This window comes from Rana temporaria, chromosome 2, assembly GCF_905171775.1.
Source record: "Rana temporaria chromosome 2, aRanTem1.1, whole genome shotgun sequence".
NCBI lineage: Eukaryota > Metazoa > Chordata > Amphibia > Anura > Ranidae > Rana > Rana temporaria.
In genome coordinates this window covers 144,221,504-144,242,387 of record NC_053490.1, presented here as the reverse complement: position 1 = coordinate 144,242,387, position 20,884 = coordinate 144,221,504, and the positions used below count along the sequence as shown (strand labels likewise).

The 20,884-nt window shown below is 42.2% G+C and overlaps 1 protein-coding gene across 1 annotated transcript in view; it reads right to left on the bottom strand.

Annotated features, from left to right (window-relative positions):
- Nucleotides 1–18,140, bottom strand: part of SIAH3 (siah E3 ubiquitin protein ligase family member 3) — a 127,505-nt gene extending 109,365 nt beyond the window's left edge. Inside the window, exon 1 of the mRNA XM_040341271.1 lies at nucleotides 17,783–18,140. Within this exon, the coding sequence (XP_040197205.1) occupies nucleotides 17,783–17,917 (135 nt within the window). The 5' untranslated portion in view covers nucleotides 17,918–18,140. The remainder of the gene's footprint in view (nucleotides 1–17,782) is intronic.
- Between the last annotated feature and the right edge of the window lie 2,744 nt (nucleotides 18,141–20,884).

Genomic DNA, 20,884 nt, shown 5'->3' with positions numbered 1-20,884 from the left:
TTTTGCTTGCACATGATTGGATGATAAAATCAGCAGAGCTTCCACTCAGATCTACAGCGACTGCACTTACAAGTGCACTTTCAATTGCACTTTCAGTGCACTTGTAGAGCAGAGTGGATTTGCCTTTAGTAAATCAACCCCTCAGTGTCTAGGCAAATGAATGCTTCCGCATACATGCCAGCCTTTTTTGTTTTGCCCATAGTTCTAAATTTTATTACTGAGCATTTAGGCAGCATTCCTAGTATGCATCTCAAGGCTCACTTTTTATCTGTTTTCTGGCACATACTGTACCTTTAAAGTACTTTAAGTTGTATTAATCAATATTATCACATGCAATAATGGCACTTCCGGGGGCAATAAAGAGACCCTATCATGTGTTACAAAGTTTTCATTAAATCACATACCTGTAAGGAAGAGGCTAAATACTTACCTAAAGTCACTAAATAGAGCTCTAATTACTGCCCCAAAATCTGCTGGGAAACCGACACTTTCAGAGGTGCTGGTCTTCATGGTCCGCGGCAGCTCTCACAGCTTCCTTTCTTTGACCTCACTTCACTATTGTATTCTACAGTGATGTGAAGCCAGAGGGCAGAAGAAGTGAGAGCTGCAGAGGACCATGGAGATCAACATTCCCAGAAGTACACGTTTCTTAGCAGACTTCAAGGGACCAGTTCTCTGCAATGAAACAGCCTTAGGCAGCAAAAATAAGAGGAGAAATTAGTATTTAGCCTATTTTTGGCAAGTATATCCTTTCTGAAAGCATTTAAGTACATAACAGAGTTTCTCTAGATCAGGGGTGTCAAACTCAATTTCATTGTGGGCCGCATCAGCATTATGATTGCCCTCAAAAGGGCCGATTGTATCTGTAAGAATAGATGTCCAGCGCATCCCCTCCCCTTACATTAGATGTCAAGGGCCACCCCACCATCAGAAGTTGAGTCCCCCACTCTCCCTTACATCACAGTGCACACTCCCTTTCCCTATGCTGCTGCTGGGAAGAAGCTGGATGCATTGCTAAAAGCAGAAAGTAGTGGTCTGGAGGAGGACCTGAGGAGGGCTGGAGCTCTCCTGAAGCTGCAGGAGAAGTGCAAGGGCCACATGAAATGGCCTGGAGGGCCGGATTCGGCCCACAGGCCTTGTGTTTGACACCTTTGACACCTGTGCTCTAGATAAATTCCACATATCCATATTTTTACATAACTACAATGGTCCAGTTTGGACCAATGTAACTATGTTTTTATTAACATAGCTGTGGGATCCTCAGAGAAACTAGAAATGACTGTAGTAAGCAAAGCTAATACAGTGCTCTGGATGGATGGATCTTCTCATCGCTGGACCGGAGATCACCGACCGTTGCTGGATACAGACAACGTTGGAGCAGGAAGCCGGGGACGAGTGGATTATCACTGCTGGATTTTTTTTCTATTAATAAAGGACTTTTTTCTACCGTGTGTGTGTGTGTGTTTTTTCCAAATATTTACACTTCCTTCGTGAAATGGTAGGGGTACAATGTACCACATTACCAATTCACATAGGGGGGGCAGGATCTGGGGGTCCCACCAGGCAAGGGTTGTGGGGATGAGGCCCTTGTCCCCATCAACATGGGGACATCCTTCCCATGTTGAGGGCATGTGGCCTGGTACGGTTCAGGAGAGGGGGGCGCACTCTGTCCCGGCCGGCCAGGTTAATGTGCTCGGATAAGGGTCTGGTGTGAATTTTTGGGGGAACTCCACGCCATTTTTTTTTTAATTTGGGGTGGAGTTCCCCTTAAAATCCACACCAGACCTGAAGGGCCTGGTAATGGAATTTGGGGGGACCCCCACGCTATTTTTTTTTATGAATGAATTCTCTCTGAATTGCCAGAGCTGACAATTCATTATAGCCGCAAGTCCGGTTTTAAAATACTTTTTTTCCTTTCAGAAATTACACTTTGTGCAGAGACAAGTACTTGAAACATGCGCTATTTCACATGCTAACTTTACACCCCGCCTAGGTACGAAATTTGAAGTAATATTTCACTTTTAATGTTTCACTTTTAGCATTATTAAATTCACTGCTCCCGAAAAAACTGCCGTTTTTAAAACTTTTTTTTGCATTGATACATGTCCCCTGGAGCAGGACCCAGGTCCCCAAACACTTTTTAGGACAATAACTTGCATATTAGCCTTTAAAATTAGCACTTTAGATTTCAAATGTTTGAGTCCCATAGCCATTAACGGGGTTCTAAAGATCACACAAACATTTGGTGTGTTCGCAAGTTCTGGTGCGAACCGAACAGGGAGGTGGTCGGCTCTTCCCTAGTAAAGATCACTGTAGTAGCAGTGTCTAATACAGTGGTTTCCAGCTTTCAGGGATCAGCCGTGTATAATATATGCATTGTTACATTGGTCCAACCTATGTTCCTATGTACAAATATTTATACCTGGAAATCAGATTTCTCTGAAATGGAAAAAAATATATATAATTTTCCTCTATAGTATGTACTAGTCTCAATCCAAAGCACCAATTATTATTTCTCTCTCTCTCTTCCCTCTGCTATCTGCTTTTATTGCTTCTGACACGTTATCCTGACACCGCAAAAACTCAGAACACAGAACCCCCCCCCAGCACTCAGAAGGTGACTGAGAGCTTCAGATGTGTAGACAGACGTGTGTCCTTTCCCTCCACTCAGGTCTCAGTTTACACTTAGCTCTCCTCTCTATGTGTGTGATGTGTGTGATGTCCCCAGTTCCTGCACATTGGAGCTGAGAAATAGCTTTTGATTTGTGTGTTTCAAAGGGCTGGAGAGGTGAGAGAGATTCAACAACATGTGTAGGAGGATTTGTTTCATCTCTGTGTATCACCTGATATTTGCCACTTCAGTGGGTAAATGTAAGGGTTTACAATCACTTTAAAGTGTTACTAAACCCAGGACCCCTCACAGAACACAGAACATGAAAATACAATAATTTTAGTAAACAAGCTGCTAATGACTTTTTTCATCAGCAGTTAGAGCAGTCTTGTGACTTCTATCGGTGTCTGGTTAAAGCTTTTATGAGTAGTTTTCACCCCCCGATATTCCTATGAGGCTACAGGGCCACTGATCCTCTGTCTGGACAGTTCTGATTGGCATTTGTTGAACTCTCTAGCAATACACACCCAACTTATCTGCTTTTACTGTTGTGGGTTTACCAACACTTTAAGTGCTAATGCAGCTTATTGAATCAGGTCCAGTGTCTCTACATTGGCTTCTATTCTGGGTAGTGTCATGTAGCACTCAAAATATGAGCAGTAGCTTAAAGACTAATATATCTAGGAGTACCTCAGAGTCTGGAGTTTAGAGTAGTCCCGAACATACAAAAAAATATTCAGTAAATACAATTTATTTCCCATTCCTCCTCTACAAAGAGCATCAAACAGTGCTTAATAATTAATGGTTAAACAAGTAAGTAGTATTCTTCATCAGGTTTGTAACCTGAAAAAAGTGTTTTATCCTAAAAAGTTCTACTTTTGCCTTTAGATAGGCTTCCTCAATCAAGTGAGCAGGAGTTTATGCATAAGAATAATTTTTGTGGATGTACAAGCAGAGATAGATGTACCATTCCAGGATAAGGCAGTTCTCCATTTATCTTACAAGCTCAGCCACTGCTAGGGAAATCCTTGATAAATTGAATTGATAAACACTGCAGTACACAACCACTGTATTTGTTTTTTAGGGAAAAAAATGCATTTTACATTTACAGAATTAGCTTATAATGTGTTCTGAAATAAAATGATTTGTGTAATTTGTTTAGTGCATCCCTTATACAAATGTTACCATGGACACTAATTATAATAGTAGAAGTATACAGAGTGTATTTTCTTTTTATACAGTATGGATCATTCTTATGAATTTTACTCCACCAACCTAGCCACTTGGAAGTGTGCCTAAATGAAAAATTGCCTTGGTGATGGGCATCCAGGTGGTTTGGACAGATAGCTGTAGTACTGCTGCACTCATTAAAAGGGCATGCATTAAATGGCATGCATTAAAAATGGGATCAACTCCAGAGATAAAATTATAATTCTCCCTCTCTACAAGACTCTGGTCTGGCCGCACCTGGAGTATGCTGTCTAGTTCTGGGTACCAGTCCCCAGGAGGGATGTACTGGAAATGGAGCGAGTACAAAGAAGGCCAATAAAGGGACTGGAGGATATTAGTTATGAGGAAAGATTGCGAGCACTGAACTTATTCTCTCTGAAGAAGAGACGCTTGATAGGAGATATGATTTCAATTTACAAATACCATACTGGTGACCCCACAATAGGGACAAAACTTTTTCACGGAAGGGAAGACACGTAGCCACTCATTAAAATTAGAAGAAATAAGGTTTAACCTTAAACTACATAGAGGGTTCATTACTGTTAGAGCAGAAAGAAGGATGTGGAATTCCCTTCCACAGGCGGTGGTCTCAGAGGGGGGCATCGATAGTTTAAAAAAACTATTAGATAAGCACCTGAATGACCACAACAGGGATATACAAGGTAATACTGACTTATAATCACACATATAGGTTGGACTTGATGAACTTGTGTCTTTTTCAACCTCACCTACTATGTAACTATGTAACTAAGATGGTTGAAAGATTGTAATATACAAACACATAAAATAATAACAGACAATAACATTGAATGAAGCTCTTGTTCTGTTAACTTTAAATCAGAACTCCAAGTAAAAAAAAAGATTTAGTGCCGCCAAAAGCACGTTTTGCTATACTTCTGGAGTTACAACAATGAGGCCTCGTACACACGACCGAGGAACTCGTCGGAAAAGACACATTGACGAGTTCCTTGTTAGGCTTGTCGAGAAACTCGACAGGCTTTCTTTGCGTACACGCGGTCAAGACCAAATCTCCTCGTTCTCAAACGCGGTGATGTACAACACATACAATGGCAGGGGAAGTTTGATTCCACTGGTACAACCCTTGGGGCTGCTTTTGCTAATCTCATGTTACTGCGTGTTAAGTAAAAGGTTGGTAGGAGACGATTTGCACTTTTTAGTCTGTTACAGCGTTCTAAATGTCTCCATTACAAACGCTACTTTTACCGAAGGTGCGCTCCCGTCTCATACTTTATTCTGAGCATGCGCGGGTTTCTAAGCATACACAAGATCGTGTTTCTAGTCGAAAACCAGCCCGACGAGGAACACGAAGAGGAAATTGAGACTGCCGTCGAGGAAAAAGAGAACTTGTTCTCTTTTTTCCTCATCGAGTTCCTCGACAGTTTTCTCGATGAAAAGCATACACACGACCGTTTTCCTCTGCAAAAAGGCTTTCCCACCAAGTTTCTTGATGGATTCTGTTGAGGAAAACGGTCGTGTGTACGAGGCCTAGGAGCTACGGCTCTCATACACGCTTTTGTCCTTCCACCCCTCCTCTCCTCTTGTATATTCACAGAACACTCAGTATATTGTGAATGGTTCATAGAATACAAGGCATTGTGAGAATGGATAAGTAGAGAAGAGGGGTGGATTAGTGACAATGCAGCTATACTATCTGCAGAGGGGTTCAGGGGCGCCACCCCCTTAATCTCCATATGCTGCCCCCTAGATTTCTACAAGTTTATTTTTATTTTTTGAAGCACATGATTAGAGCGTGAGGCTCTAATTGGCTTCAAAAAAGGTTGGGCGTGGGGCACAAAGTACTGTACCCTGAGCCCACCCACTTGTCTTCCGGCTTCTCCTCCTGGCCAATCAGGACAGGAAGCTGGTCTTAAGATGGGATTGGTCAGGAGAAGAAACCGGAAGACAATAGTGAATATTGATTTGCTAATGTCACAAGTGGGTGAGCTCAGGTTGCAGTACTCTGTGCCCCGATCTCAGGACAGGAAGCTGGTCTTAAGACGGGATTGGCCAGGAGGAGAAGACGGGGAAGCCACGACCTGGATGGGGTAAGTGCAGACCTGGCGCAGAGGTTTGTTTGTTTGCCGCCCCCCCCCCCAAAAAAATGGAGCACCAGCCACCACTGACTATCTGGTATACTTAAATAGAGAGCAGCAATCCTTAAAGTGGTAAAATTTTTAGGAGCAAACATGTCTGCCTGAGTGTTGATTTAAACTTTAATTATCAACTGTACAATTAGAGATATAATAGGCTCATATAAATAGCAAATACCCTTCATTCGGCTAAAACAAGCCAACAAAAAGTCCATACAATTCCCCACTTAAAGCAGAATTTAACTATAGCTTGGAGCCAGGAAGGGAAATGTACAGATATATCAGTGTTCCCTATAGTCTAGTACAGTGTTTCTCAACTCCAGTCCTCGGGGCGCACCAACAGGTCATGTTTTCAGGATTTCCCTCAGATCAAACTGCTGTGGTAATTACTAAGGCAGTGAAACTGATAAAATCACCTGTGCACAATAATGGAAAGCCTGAAAACATGACCTGTTGGTGCGCCCCGAGGACTGGAGTTGAGAAACACTGGTCTAGTACATTTTCTTCCACAGGTCCTTTATTTCAGTGAGTTCAGGTGGATTTGGATTTAAATACAGACTCTTGTTAATCCCGTAGAAAAGCACAACCTTAGTTAGTGATTTCAATCAGCGCACTGCCTTTAGTGCTTGGCAACCAACACCAGAATAAATGTTTTCTCTATGGGAAAACAACACTCACTCTAGCCATGGCTGATAATTACTAAAGGTAGAATGGAAATTTATCAAGCAGACCTGAAGTGCCCATTTCTATAAACCGTGCTTCCTGTTTTGAAGAGGGCAGTATCCTGATGACACATCAATGTGAAGTATGGTGAAGTGCAGTGAAGTGATTCCAAAGCCTGATTTACCAAGATGGAAAAAGAACTGAACCTGTGCTAACTTCAAATATCCAATCATGTGAATAAAAAAGCAATTTTTTTTCTCAAATGTCCCTACATAGGATGGATGCTTAATAAGAGCAACGTTTAATTTTAGCTAATTTTACGCTTATTATTATTATGATTATTATTATTAATAATAATTTAAATGGTTTATATGTCACCAACAGTTTGCACAGCACTTTACAATATAAAGAGAGCCAGTACAGTTACAATACAATTCAATACAAAAGGGTTTGGAGGGCCTTGCTCATGAGAGCTTACAATCTAATAGGGAGGGGCAAGTGGTACAAATGGTAATAACTGTGTGAGCTGATGGAAAAATGAAAAGTACAGTTATTAGATAAAGGCAGCATAGGCTTCTCTGAAAAGAAGAGCTTTCCAGGATCGCCATAGGCTAGGTTAGAAACTAGCGATTTGTGAATGCGCATTTTTGTGTGCTTTATTTGGCCTGTTTTTTTGCACGTTTTGGTGCTACACACATAGGGCAGCCCTTTCATTTCAATGAGACAAACATACTAAAGTAGCTCAAGTACCTTTTTGGGTGTTTATTTTAACTGCGCTTTTTGCTGCATTTTTTTGTGTTTTCATGCTGAAAAACGAGCATCCGTTTGCTACATTTGGGGTGCCATCATTAACAATAAACGGCACCGCAAGCACGACACAGATTTTCATGAATGTTCAGGTGTGAATGCAGTCTACAGGTAGACAAGGTAGGAAATAGCGGGACAGATTTTGATAGGGAATTCCAGAGGATGGGAGAGGTTCTGGAGAAATCCTGAAGGTGAGCATGGAGGAGGAGACAAGGGAGCTAAAGGGCAGAAGGTCTAAAGCCCTGTACACACGCTCGGGTTTCACGGCAGTAAAAAGTCCGCCTTGAAAACCGAGGGGGAAGCCGAGAACCCGGCAGGAAAACTGCCATGGAGCTTTTGCCAGGAATCCCGGCCTTGTGTATGCTAAATGGGCACTGCCTCGCAGAGTATTAGTAAATCTGGCAGCAAAAAAGCCACCGGGAATCCCGACGGGAAAATAGAGCGCAGGTTCTCTATTTTCCCGTCAGGATTCCCATCTGTTTTCCTGACGGGAAAACTGCGAGGAAGCATACGCACATTCAGTTTTCCTGGCCAAAAGCTCTCTTGGCAGTTTTCCTGGCAGGAACGTGTGTACGAGGCTTCAGGAGGAGCAGGGAGGACTTTAGTAAATCCCTCCCTGGATCTCTGCACTTCACACTTTAGTAAATGTAACCCAGAATCACTTTTTTTCCATGCATTTTACTTTTTAATAAATCAGGCTCATTGGCATTGTAATTTCAGTGGCAGCCCTCTGTGTTCATAGCAAAGTAAAGAATGTGAACAAAGATCCAAAGAGGTGTAGAGCATAAATCAAACTAGCAACAGCTGGAGCCTTGAAGGTAACCGTTGAATAAGCTCTGGTGTGTTACTGTGTATGTGAAGTATTATTCCAGTGGTAGAACAACATGCATTATTAACACACATAGGAAGCTATTTTAAGAACAAAGGAAATAGCTATGCCTATATAAGAAAAAAGAATAATCAATTTAAACTTCTGATTAGCATGACTTATTCCTAATTGAAAAATGTAATTCCCTTCAAATTTGTATTTATAGTGCATGCTTTGCTTATCATAACAGGTGATTATGTAATGTTGCACACAATAGTGTGTACAGTAAAACCTTGGATTGTGAGCATAATTCATTCTGAAAACTTGCTTGTAATCTGAAGCACTTGTATATCAAAGCGAATTTCCCCATAAGAAGTAATGGAATCTCAAAAGATTTGTTCCACAGCCATATATTCATAAATCCTTCAGTTTATAGTCCATATAAAAGATTATTGCAATGTGACCATAAAATGTCCATCCACAAATGGGAGCCTCCACAAGGGGATTAGAAGCAAAATCCAGCAGGAGCTAGAGTATAAAAGAGAAGAGAGGTGCCTCAAAGTGTAGCAATATGGTTACATTTAATGAAGGTAGAACATTTAGCAACTCACATGATTAAAAGAGGCACATCTAGGTACTGTATGCAGGTATCCGGGGTAAAGCGATCTACATAGACTGTACTCTGTACCGCCGACTCTCACCGCTGTCAGGCCCTGTACACACGACCGAGTTTCTCTGCAGAATTCAGCAAGAAACTCGATGGGAGACGTATTCTGCCGAGAAACCCGTGTACACTTTTCGCCGAGGAAAACTTTGGCTCGCCGAGATCCTCGGCGGCTTCACAAGGAACATTGTTTTGCTCGTCGAGTTCCTCGGACATGTGTACGAGGCCTTAGTCTGCAATTGTGACTGGGAAGACTACCCGGCAGTAGAACGATTTGAAAGCGAGGACAGCTTTACCCCGGATCCCTGCGTACTTAGATGTGCCTGTTTTAATCATCAAACATGTAAGTTGCTAAATGTTGTACCTTCATTAAATGTAACCATATTGCTTCAGTTAGAGGCGCCTCTGTTCTCTTTTATACTCACTTGTGACATGACGCTACTTGTATATCAAGACATCGCTTGTAAATCAAGTCAAAATGTATTTAACCACTATACTACCAGCCGCCGTCAATTGACGGCGGCAAGGTAGCTCAGTTATTCTGACAGGACGTCATATGACGTCCTCGTCTTTTAAAGCCGCGTTACTGGGAACACGATGCACGTTCCCGGGGGCCGCGATGGACACCGGGCACCCGCGATTGCCCAGTAATTGAGCAGGACCATGGATCTCTGTGTGTAAACACAGAGATCCACGTTCTGTCAGGGAGAGGAGACTGATGCTGTGTCCCTTGTACATATAGACACAGATCGGTCACCTCCCCAGTTACCCCCTCCCCCTACAGTTAGAATCACTCACTGGGCTACAAATTTAACCCCTTCCCCGCCCCCTAGTGGTTAACCCCTTCCCTGCCAGTCACATTTATACAGTAATCAATGCATATTTATAGCACTGTTCACTGTATAAATGTGAATGGTCCCAAAAATGTGTCAAAAGTGTCCGATGTGTCCGCTATAATGTCACAGTCCCAATAAAAATCGCAGATCGCCGCCATTCCTAGTAAAAAAAAAATCATTAAAAAAAATCATAATTATGTCCCCTATTTTGTAGGCGCTATATCTTTTGCGCAAACCAGTCACTATACGGTTATTGCGTTATTTTTTTACCAAAAAATATGTAGAAGAATACTTATCGCCCTAAACTGAGAAAAAATGTATTTTTTTTTTAAAAATGGGATTATTTATTATAGCAAAAAGTAAAAAATATTGGCCCGGATCCACAAAGCACTTACGCCGACGTATATCAAGTTACGCCGACATAAGTGCAAATGTGCGCCGTCGTATCTGTGCGCCGGACCCACAAAGTAAGATACGCCTAAAAACAGGCTTCATCCCGCCAACGTAACTTGCCTACGCCGGCGTAGGGTGGGCGTACATTTACGCTGGACGCATGGTGGCGCTGCCATTGATTAGCCATTCAAATATGCAAATGAGGAAAATATGGCGAATCACGAACCTGCGCGTGCCCGACGCAGGCTACGAGAGGTGCGCGTAAGTTGTACGTTCGGCGTAAAGTTAAGCACCATAAAGGAGGTGTAACTCAGCAGCAGACATATAAAGGTCTGCATCAGGCAACACAAGCCGGCCAAGCCGGCGTTTTTAACATTGGACGTGTGTCTGGATGGGCGTAGGTTACATTCATGGCGTACGCAGTGATCCGGCGTATCTTAGGCAGTTGTTCTGACGTGGTTGTGAGCATGCGCACGGGGATGCGTCCACGTCATGACGCATGCGCAGTTCATTTAACGTACTTGTCTGGCTCTCAAACCATCATTTACATGGGGTCACACCTCATTTGCATGGGTTTGCATGGGGCAAACCCACTTCCACCTACGCCGGCCTGCGCCTTCATAACCTACGCCACGTTGACGCAGCGTTGGGAGCAAGAGTTTGCTGAATGCGGTGCTTGCCTCTCCGTGCTGCGTCGGCGTAGCGTACAGGCGCTACGGTGGCGTAATGTGCGCCTGCTGTCTGTGAATCCGGGCCATTGTGTTTTTTTTTAAAATTGACGCTATTTTTTTGTTTATAGCCCAAAAAAATAAAAACCGCACAGGCGATCAAATACCACCAAAAGAAAGCTCTATTTGTGGGGAAAACAGGACGTCAATTTTGTTTGGGAGCCACGTCGCACGACCGCGCAATTTTCAGTTAAAGCGACGCAGTGCCGGAAGCTGAAATTTCGCCTGGACAGGAAGGGGGTATATGTGCACAGTAAGCAAGTGGTTAAATATAAAGGAGAAGAGTGCAAGTATAAAGGCCTAATATTGCACTGCCGGCGCTTAGTAATGCAAAGACACCTTTAGAGTGACTATGTGTGAAGTGAAATAAAAGATACCAGAGATAAATAAGAGAACACCAAACTAGGTGAAAGTGGTGTTATCTAAAAAGCAGCTATTTGAATAAAACGGGGCAACCCATTTAAAAGATGTATGAACAAGTATCTAAAAACCGTGAACTAAAGTTCAAAGATAAAACAGCGCTATTGAGTTGGTATGTCAGCTCAGAGAATAAAAAACCAGTGGACCCAGTTGATGTGAGAGGTGATCAGATCCTAAGTGTGAGTACACCAAAACAGCTCAAAATGAGATACCTCTATAAGTGGTTAGACTCACCCACCAGGGGTGCGATCCTACCACAGCAAAGAAAAAATGTATAGCTCTGCAGATACACCATCTGGTCCTCCAGGTATTGATACGGCAAAACACGTCTCAGCAAGATGACATGTAAGACAAATAAACAGACATAAGTCGAAGTCGGAAGTGACGAAACGCGTCAGTGCGTGGCTACAACGGCGCTACACACGGACACAGTCTGCGTTCCACCGCGCTCCACCAACTACCAACCACAGTCCAGCACTTGCTACAGCAGCTACTGCACAGCACGCGCGCGGCCCCTGGAGGATAGAATACGGCGGTGACAGCGGTGAACTCTTTACTGTTTACATGTTTGTTTAACAGTGTTACATTGTACGGGAATACACCTTAGGTTATTCTACCTACTTATGCTAGCTTCATTTAGACAATATCGCACTTATATGTCTGTTTATTTGTCTTACATGTCATCTTGCTGAGACGTGTTTTGCCGTATCAATACCTGGAGGACCAGATGGTGTATCTGCAGAGCTATACATTTTTTCTTTGCTGTGGTAGGATCGCACCCCTGGTGGGTGAGTCGAACCACTTATAGAGGTATCTCATTTTGAGCTGTTTTGGTGTACTCACACTTAGGATCTGATCACCTCTCACATCAACTGGGTCCACTGGTTTTTTATTCTCTGAGCTAACATACCAACTCAATAGCGCTGTTTTATCTTTGAACTTTAGTTCACGGTTTTTAGATACTTGTTCATACATCAAGTGGTTAAATATGTTGCTTGTCTTGCAAAATGCTCTCAAACCAAGGTTTTACTGTATCTAGTTAGCATTCAGATGAAATGTTGGAAAGCACCTGCTTTTAATCATCTCCAGAAATCCACTATTTCAAAGCCTCCAATAAAAGAAATATACAGGTATTATTATGCACCCTGTATCTCATTGTTTACATCTGTAATCTTTGATTCTGTATTACTAGAAATAACAGAACTTGGAAAGGTACTGCTATGCTGATGATGAAATGGAGAGCTAAACCTAACTGAATCTACAACCTTACACATACAAATCTGTCATTATTTTTATTCATAAAATGCTCATTTTGTACAAAGCCGGCCCACGTGTCGTTTATACTCACAACTATACACAGGTTTTTCAAAAATGGCCAAAAGAGCTATCCTATTATTACCACGAAGCAGTGTGCAGATTTCGGTTAAATCCCAACACTAACAACATCATTAATTCTTGCGACATAAATTGCACTTCAGAGTAGATTATAGTGATTGCCGGTGTCAGTGTAAGTCAGAGTGCATAGTCATTATCTGTATTAGAGTTATTAATCATAATTGTTAGCAAAGTGATGCAGTTCACCACCTACTATAGACTGCCCAACCATCTGGATGTAGTTTACTACTAGCAACTAAATGACAAACTTCAAGATTTACCTAATCTTCAGAGTATATCAGATAATGTTTCAGCACTTGCCTAACAGCATCCTAACTGCAGCTAAAAGGCGATAAATCCTGAGCTCAGTCTATTCCTGACAACGGCTATACACGAATAATAAATCACAGCACTGTCTACACACAGCTACCATGTAAACAGCTGTTTTCCTTCTGATCAGTGTGGAGGAATCTCTCCAGCAGTACACAGCGAGGAGGGAGAGATCATCCTTCAGCACCATCCTGTCTGGACAGCTCCTGCCAGCCCTGCCTCCCCTACACAGGAGCTGTCCTGTCTACTCATCACCCAGCTCACCCAGCTGCATAGTAACAGTTATTAATAGCATTAGTTACATAGAGGTTGATTTACTAAAAGCAAATATCCTGTTCACTGCAAATACACTTTGGGACAGATTCAGATAGAGATACGACGGCGTATCTCCTGATACGCCGTTGTATCTCTGAGATCCGACGGTCGGATCTATGCGGCTGATTCATAGAATCAGTTACGCATAGATCTCCCTTAGATCCGACAGGTGTAAGTGACTTACACCATCGGATCTTAGGCTGCAATCTCCCGCCGGCCGCTAGGTGGCGCTTCCATTTGTATATGCGACGAATATGCAAATGAGGAGATCCGCCGATTCAGAAACGAACGCCCGCCCGTCGTGTTTTTTTTACGCCGTTTGCATTCGGCTTTTTCCGGCGGATAGTTACCCCTGCTATATGCGGCGTATCCTATGTTAAGTTTGGCTGTCGTTCCCGCGCCGAGTTTTGAAATTTTACATAGTTTGCGTAAGTCGGTCGCGAATACGGATGGACGTAATTTACGTTCCTGTAGAAACCAATGACGTCCTAGCGACGTCATTTGGAGCAATGCACGCTGGGAAATTTAGCCGGCGGCACATGCGCAGTTAAATCGGCGCGGGGACGCGCCTGATTTAAATACTTCATTCCCCCTAGCCGTGGAATTTGAATTCCCCCGGGGGATTTACGATCCGCCGGCGCAAGTTTCGAGGTAAGTGCTTTCTGAATACAGCACTAGCCTCTCAAACTTGCGCCGGCGGATCGTAAATCAGATAGATTAGCGGATCTTTAGATCCGCGTAATCTATCTGAATCTACCCCACTAAGTGCATTTCTCTAGATCTGAGGGGCAGCTCTGAGATGAGGGGAAGCTCTGCTGATTTCTATCAACCAATCATGTACAAACACAAATTATGTTTATTATTTTCCTTGCGTGTGATTGAGTATTCTTTGCAAAGTGAAGTTTTATCTCATTTAACCACTTAAGCCCCGCTTCGGCACTGCATCGCTTTAACTGACAATTGCGCAGTCGTGCAACGTGGCTCCCCAAACAAAATTTACGCCTTTTTTTTCGCACAAATAGAGCTTTCTTTTGGTGGACAAAAATAGAGCGACAATTTAGAAAAAAAATCTATATTTTTTACTTTTTACTATAATAAATATCCCGAAAAAATATATATAATTTATTTTTTCCTCAGTTTAGGCCGATACATATTCTTCTACATATTTTTGGTAAAAAAAATACAAGAAGCGTTTATTGATCGGTTTGCGCAAAAGTTATAGTGTCTACAAAATATGGCATTTTATTAATACATTTTTTTTACTAGTAATGGCGGCGATCAGCGATTTGTATCGTGACTGCGACTTTACGCGACTTTATGGCGGACACATCGGACACGTTTGACAAATTTTTGGGACCATTGTCATTTTTACAGCGATCAGTGCTATAAAAATGCACTGATTACTGTGAAAATTACACTGGCAGTGAAGAAGTTAACCACTAGGTGGCGCTGTAGTAGGGGTTAAGTGTGCCCTATAGAGTGCTTCTTACTGTAGGGGGGATGGGCTGTGTGTCATAAGACAGTGATCACCGCTTCCGTTTACAGGAAACGGTGATCAATGTCATTGTCACTAGGCAGAGTGGGGAGATGCTTGTTTACATCAGCATATCGCCGTTCCTTCTCACCGTGAGATGATCTCCGGGTATCCCCGCAGCGATTGAGTCCACGGGACCCACAGTCGGGCTCACGGAGCTCGCAGCGGGCATGCGTCCACAATGCCGCTTCCTTAAATGGGACGTACAGGTATGTCCTTTTGCCCAGGAGTGCTGTCGACGAAGTGCGTGCGGCGGTCAGCAAGCAGTTAATAAGCTCTGGAGGCAAATGCACTTGCATTGCACAGTATATTTGCCTTTAGTAAATAAACCTCATAGTGACATGAATAAAGTGGAAGGTAAATAAAACTGTAGAAAATGGTGTTGTCCTTAGCAAGTGATCATGATGATTATTATCAATATTAGTTACAGATGAACATGTTAAGTGAAAGATAAAAAATAAAAATAAAATATGCAGTTCCTGTCCTTAGCAGGTGATGATAAGTTACATAGAAGTGTAGAAAATGTATTGGTCCTTAGCAGGTGAGGATGATGATCATTATTAGTTACACAGTAGCATGCATATCGTGGTAGGTTAATAAAACTGTAAAGAATACAGTTTTTGTCCTTAGCCGGTGATGATGATGATTATGATGATGATGATGATGATGATGTTACATATAACTGTAGACATGCATTGGTCCATAGCAGGTGATGATGATGATTATGATGATGATGATGATGTTATATATAACTGTAGACATGCATTGGTCCTTAGCAGGTGATGATGATTTGTATTAGTTACAAAGTAGTGTATATAAGTGGTAAGTAAATAAAACTGTAAAAAATACAGTTTGTATCCTTAGCAGGTGATGATAATTTGTATTAGTTACAAAGTAGCATGTATAAGTGGTAGGTAAATAAAACTGTAAAAAAAACAGCTGTTGCCTGTAGCAGGAGATAATAATGATGATTACTATTATGATAACATATTTTATAAATAATATTATAATATTTTATGTACAAAAGTGGTAGATAAATGCAACTGAAGAAATAACAGCTGTTGTCCTTAGCAGGTGATAATGGCGATGATGATGATGATTATATAATAGAATTAGTTACATATCAACAACCAAAAAATAAATAAATAAAAAGTTGTAGATAAATATATTTGAGGAAAATACAATTGTTGTCCTTAGCAATGGAAAGTAGCAAAGGACGGATGGACGGCCGCACACCAAAGAACTCTTGAGTTGTCTTTATTGAAGGAACATGAGCAAACACCGCAAATACGCAGCAGAAATCATGAATAAGCACTAACTAAGTGTGAAACGCGTCGGCTGTTTTCTGCTGTGTATTTGCGGTGTTTGCTCATGTTCCTTCAATAAAGACTCTTTGGTGTGCGGCCGTCCATCCATCCTTTGCTACTTTCCATTGCCTAGTGCATTGCCAGCACCCACATCCACCTGGACTTATTCAAGATTGCACTCGGGACTTCCCTGGAGTGGTGAACCCCACCTTGTGTTGTCCTTAGCAGGTGATGATGATGATTATAAAATATTATTATTATTAGTTACTTGGTAGTGGTACCATGTATAAAGTGACAGCTAACTATAACTGTGGAAATACAGTTGTCCTTAGCAGGTGATGATGATGGTAATTATAAAATACTATTATTATTAGTTACTTGGTACCATGCATAAAGTTGTAGATAACTATAACATGCAGTTGTTGTCCTTAGCAGGTGGTAATGGTGATTATAAAATATTATTTTTATTTACTTGGTACCATGTATAGAGTGGTAGATATCTAGAACTGTTGAAATACAGTTGTCCCTAGCAAGTGATGATGATGATTTTATTAAAATATTAATATTAGTTAATTGGTACCATGTATAAAATGGTAGATACATATAACATGCAGTTGTTGCCCTTAGTAGGTGATGATGATATTTATAATAAAATATGAATATTAATTACTTGGTTGCATGTATAACTTGGTAGATAAATATAAAATTAAGTTGTTGTCCTTAGCAGGTGATGATTATAAAATAGTATTATTAGTTACTTGGTATCATATATAAAGTGGTAGATAAATATAACTGTTGTCCATACCAAGATATAAAGTGGTAGATAAATATAAGTGTTGTTGTCCATAGCAAGATATAAAGTGGTAGATAAATATAACTGTTGTCCATAGCAAGATGTCATATATAAAGTGGTAGATAAATATAACTGTTGTTGTCCTTAGCAATAGTTTCCCCAGCATCTTTCATCCTGGGTTCTTCTCTTGGCATCTGGCTGTTATAAAGCTCATGCCCACTTTCTACCCTCTGCCTTTGTACAGAGATCAGTACAATCTGCCCACTGCATTTGTACATCCATGTCCCTTTCTAGTGACATCTCAGCCTGTGTGTCCAGTGGTGAAAGTTGTGTTGAGGATGGAGCTCCCGGCCGATCATAGGTGCCTGTCTGACCCCCCCCCCCCCCCCCCCCCATCCATCTACAAGGTACATCGCAGCCTCCAGCACAAGGTACATCGCAGCCCCCAGCACAAGGTACATCGCAGCCCCCAGCACAAGGTACATCGCAGCCCCCAGCACAAGGTACATCGCAGCCCCCAGCACAAGGTACATCGCAGCCCCCAGCACAAGCCGCACATAACATGCATCTCCACCAGCTAGACAAACACATCTTGTGTACGCCATCGCAGCAAGCAAACTTCATCTAATTGCTTCCCTACATTAAAGCACATTTGCCCTACAGCTGTGTTTTGCATGCACACAACGAATCCTATTAGAAATGCTGTAGAAACCAGCGGTTACATAAGACACCAGCAATGAATCAATAGTAGATGTGAGTGCAAGGAAGGAGAAGGGAGAGTCTGTTGTTTGTCAGGCTGCACTGGAAGCTCCAAGAAAGAAGAACTGTCTGCTCTGTGATGCCAATGAGACAACTTACCTTTGAGTTTTGTGTTGGGTTCACCACACACACCAATTGTCCAGCAGAGGAGAAGACCCGCTTGGCTTGGTAATGCTGAAACCTTAGGTGGATGAGATCTAACACAGCCCCAAAGCACTGAGTGAAGAAAAGCATCACAACTTTCTGCCTCTTCCCCTGTCTTGGGAGACACAGCCTGTGAGTCCTGCACTGGAGGAGCCTGAACACTACACTCCTGCACAGCCTAGCATGCCTTCATATTTATCATCAAAAGAAGATGCTTAGAATCTTGCAGCAGTCGGCTGACCAATCAAAGGGCAGGAATGTTATCCTTGAGGACCAGAGCCAGCCAATAGCAAATGCCTCCCCTTGCCGAAGCTCCCTGATGAATAGAGGTAGTGCTAGGGAATGTACTATTGCACATTACCATTCATCAGCGCTGAGCATTCATCTTCCCATTACACACTAGCCTAGCCAGCGCTAGAGTCAAGCCTGGAAAATGATTGCTTAATGTCTTTATTTATTAATTGATGCACTTCATTCTGAGATCGCTCTTTAGCTTCAAGAAGGAAATTCAGATGCAGGAAAAATACAGAAAAGCAGGAAATTCAGATGGAGGAAAAATACAGAAAAGAAGGAAATTCAGATGAAGGAAAAATACAGAAAAGAAGGAAATTCAGATGCAGGAAAACTAAAGAAGGAAATTCAGATGCAGGAAAACTAAAGAAGAAAATTCAGAGGGAGGAAAAATAAAAGAGGAAATTTGGATGGAGAAAAAGTAAAAGAGTAAATTCAGATGAAGGAAAAATACAGTAAAGAAGGAAATTCAGACGAAGGAAAACTAAAGAAGAACATTCACAGGGAGGAAAAATAAAAGAGGAAATTTGGATGGAAAAAAAGTAAAGGAGGAAATTCAGATGAATGAAAAGTAAAGGAGGAAATTCAGATTAACCACTTCATCCCCGGAAGAATTTACCCCATTTCCGGACAAGAGCACCTTTCGCGATTCGGCACTGCGTCGCTTTAACTGACAATTGCGCGGTCCTGCGACGTGGCACCCAAACAAAATTGGCGTCCTTTTTTTCCCCCACAAATAGAGCTTTCTTTTGGTGGTATTTGATCATCTCTGCGGTTTTTATTTTTTGCGCTATAAACCAAAAAAGAGCTACAGTTTTTTTAAAACAAAAGCAATATTTTTTTACTTTTTGCTATAATAAATACCCCCAAAAATATATAAAAAAAACAAAAATTTCTTTCTCAGTTTAGGCCGATATGTATCCTTCTACATATTTTTGGTAAGAAAAAAAATCTGAACAAGCGCATATTGGGGGTTATTTACTAAAGGCAAATCCACTTTGCACTACAAGTGCAAACCACAAGTGCAAAGTGCACTTGTAAAAGCAGGCGCTGTAAATCTGAGGGGTAGATCTGAAATGAGGGGAAGCTCTGCTGATTTTATGATCCAATCATGTGCAAGCTAAAATGCTGTTTTTTTTTTATTTTCCTTGCCCCCCTCGGATCTACAGCGACTGCACTTCCAACTGCACTTTCCTTGCAATTTCAGGTGCACTTTGCATTTGTAGTTTGCACTTGTAGTGCAAAGTGGATTTGCCTTTAGTAAATAACCCCCATTGATTGGTTTGCACAAAAGTTATAGCGTCTACAAAATAAGAAATAGTTTTTTGGCATTTTTATTATTATTTATTTTTTATTAGTACTGGCGGCAATCAGCGATTTTTATTGTGACTGCGACATTATGGCGGACACATCGGAAACTTTTGACACTATTTTGGGACCATTGTCATTTTTACAGCGATCAGTGCTATAAAAATGCACTGATTACTGTGTAACTGACACTGGCAGAGAAGGGGTTAAACACTAGGGGGGCGATCAAGGGGTCAAGTATGTCCTAGGGAGTGATTTTAACTGTGGGGGGTTGGGCTACAGGTGACACGACATTGATCACTGCTCCTGATGACAGGGAGCAGTAGATCACTATCCTGTCACTATAGACAGAACAGGGAAACGCCTTGTTTACATAGGCATCTCCCTGTTCAGCAGCTCCGTGACATGATCGCGGGACACCGGCGGACATCGAGTCTGTGGGTCCCTTGGGCACAGTCATCGAGCACGCGGCAGGTGCGCGTGCCCGCACGGCAGCAAACTCAAAGCAACGTACAGGTACGTTACTTTGCGCAGCCGTGCCATTCTGCCGACGTATATCGTCGTTAGGCGAGTGGTTAAGGAAAATACTGTAAAGCAGGAAATCAATATAAAGGAAAAATACAGTAAAACGTTAAAACAGCAAATCAGCATACTATATATATGATGTCTGCGCTGTGAGGAACTGCTACTGGAACAAACAATAGTAGCAGGAGGAGGGACTAGTGAAGTGGGGGGAGTGTGGTGAAAAGGGGAAAGGGGGGGGAGGGGGCACAGATGGGCCCGAGGGGCAAAGGGATGGGAAAGTGTAATGTACAAACACAGTGGGAAATAAAACCTACACACTTGTGACTAAGTGAGTGAATACATAAAATGTACAAATTCATAAACAAAAAACAAAATGGATATACAATTCAATAAGAGCCGGTTCACACTAGGGCGACACGACTTCCAGCGCGACTTTCAGAGGCGACTCCGACACGACTTGAACATGAACCACAGGGCGATCTGGGGCGATTTACAACACAACTTGAAGTCGTCTCCAGGACAGGAGACTTTCCAGTGGCCAATAAAACAACAATCGGCTCTGGGAGAGGGAGGGGGAGGGTGGGGGGCAGGAGAGATTTGCCTGAGAAATGTATGTTATCTTCCTGGAAAGTTGCTTCAGATAAGACAGTGATCTGACTTCTGAGGCGACTTCCATTGAAATCAATGGGTACAAATCGCCTACAAGTCGGATTGAAGTAGTACAGGAACCTTTTCTGAAGTCGGATCGCCTTGAGTCGTGTGTATTAACACAGCTCCCATTCACTTCCATTGTTTTTCTCTACAGCGCGACTTGGGACGACTTGAGGCGACATGAAGTCGGATCGCAAGTCGCCCCAGTGTGAACCGGCTCTAAGTGTTCAGTGTCAGTCCCAATTTCACATCAAAAAGGAAAACCAGGAATCTAGGTGAAAC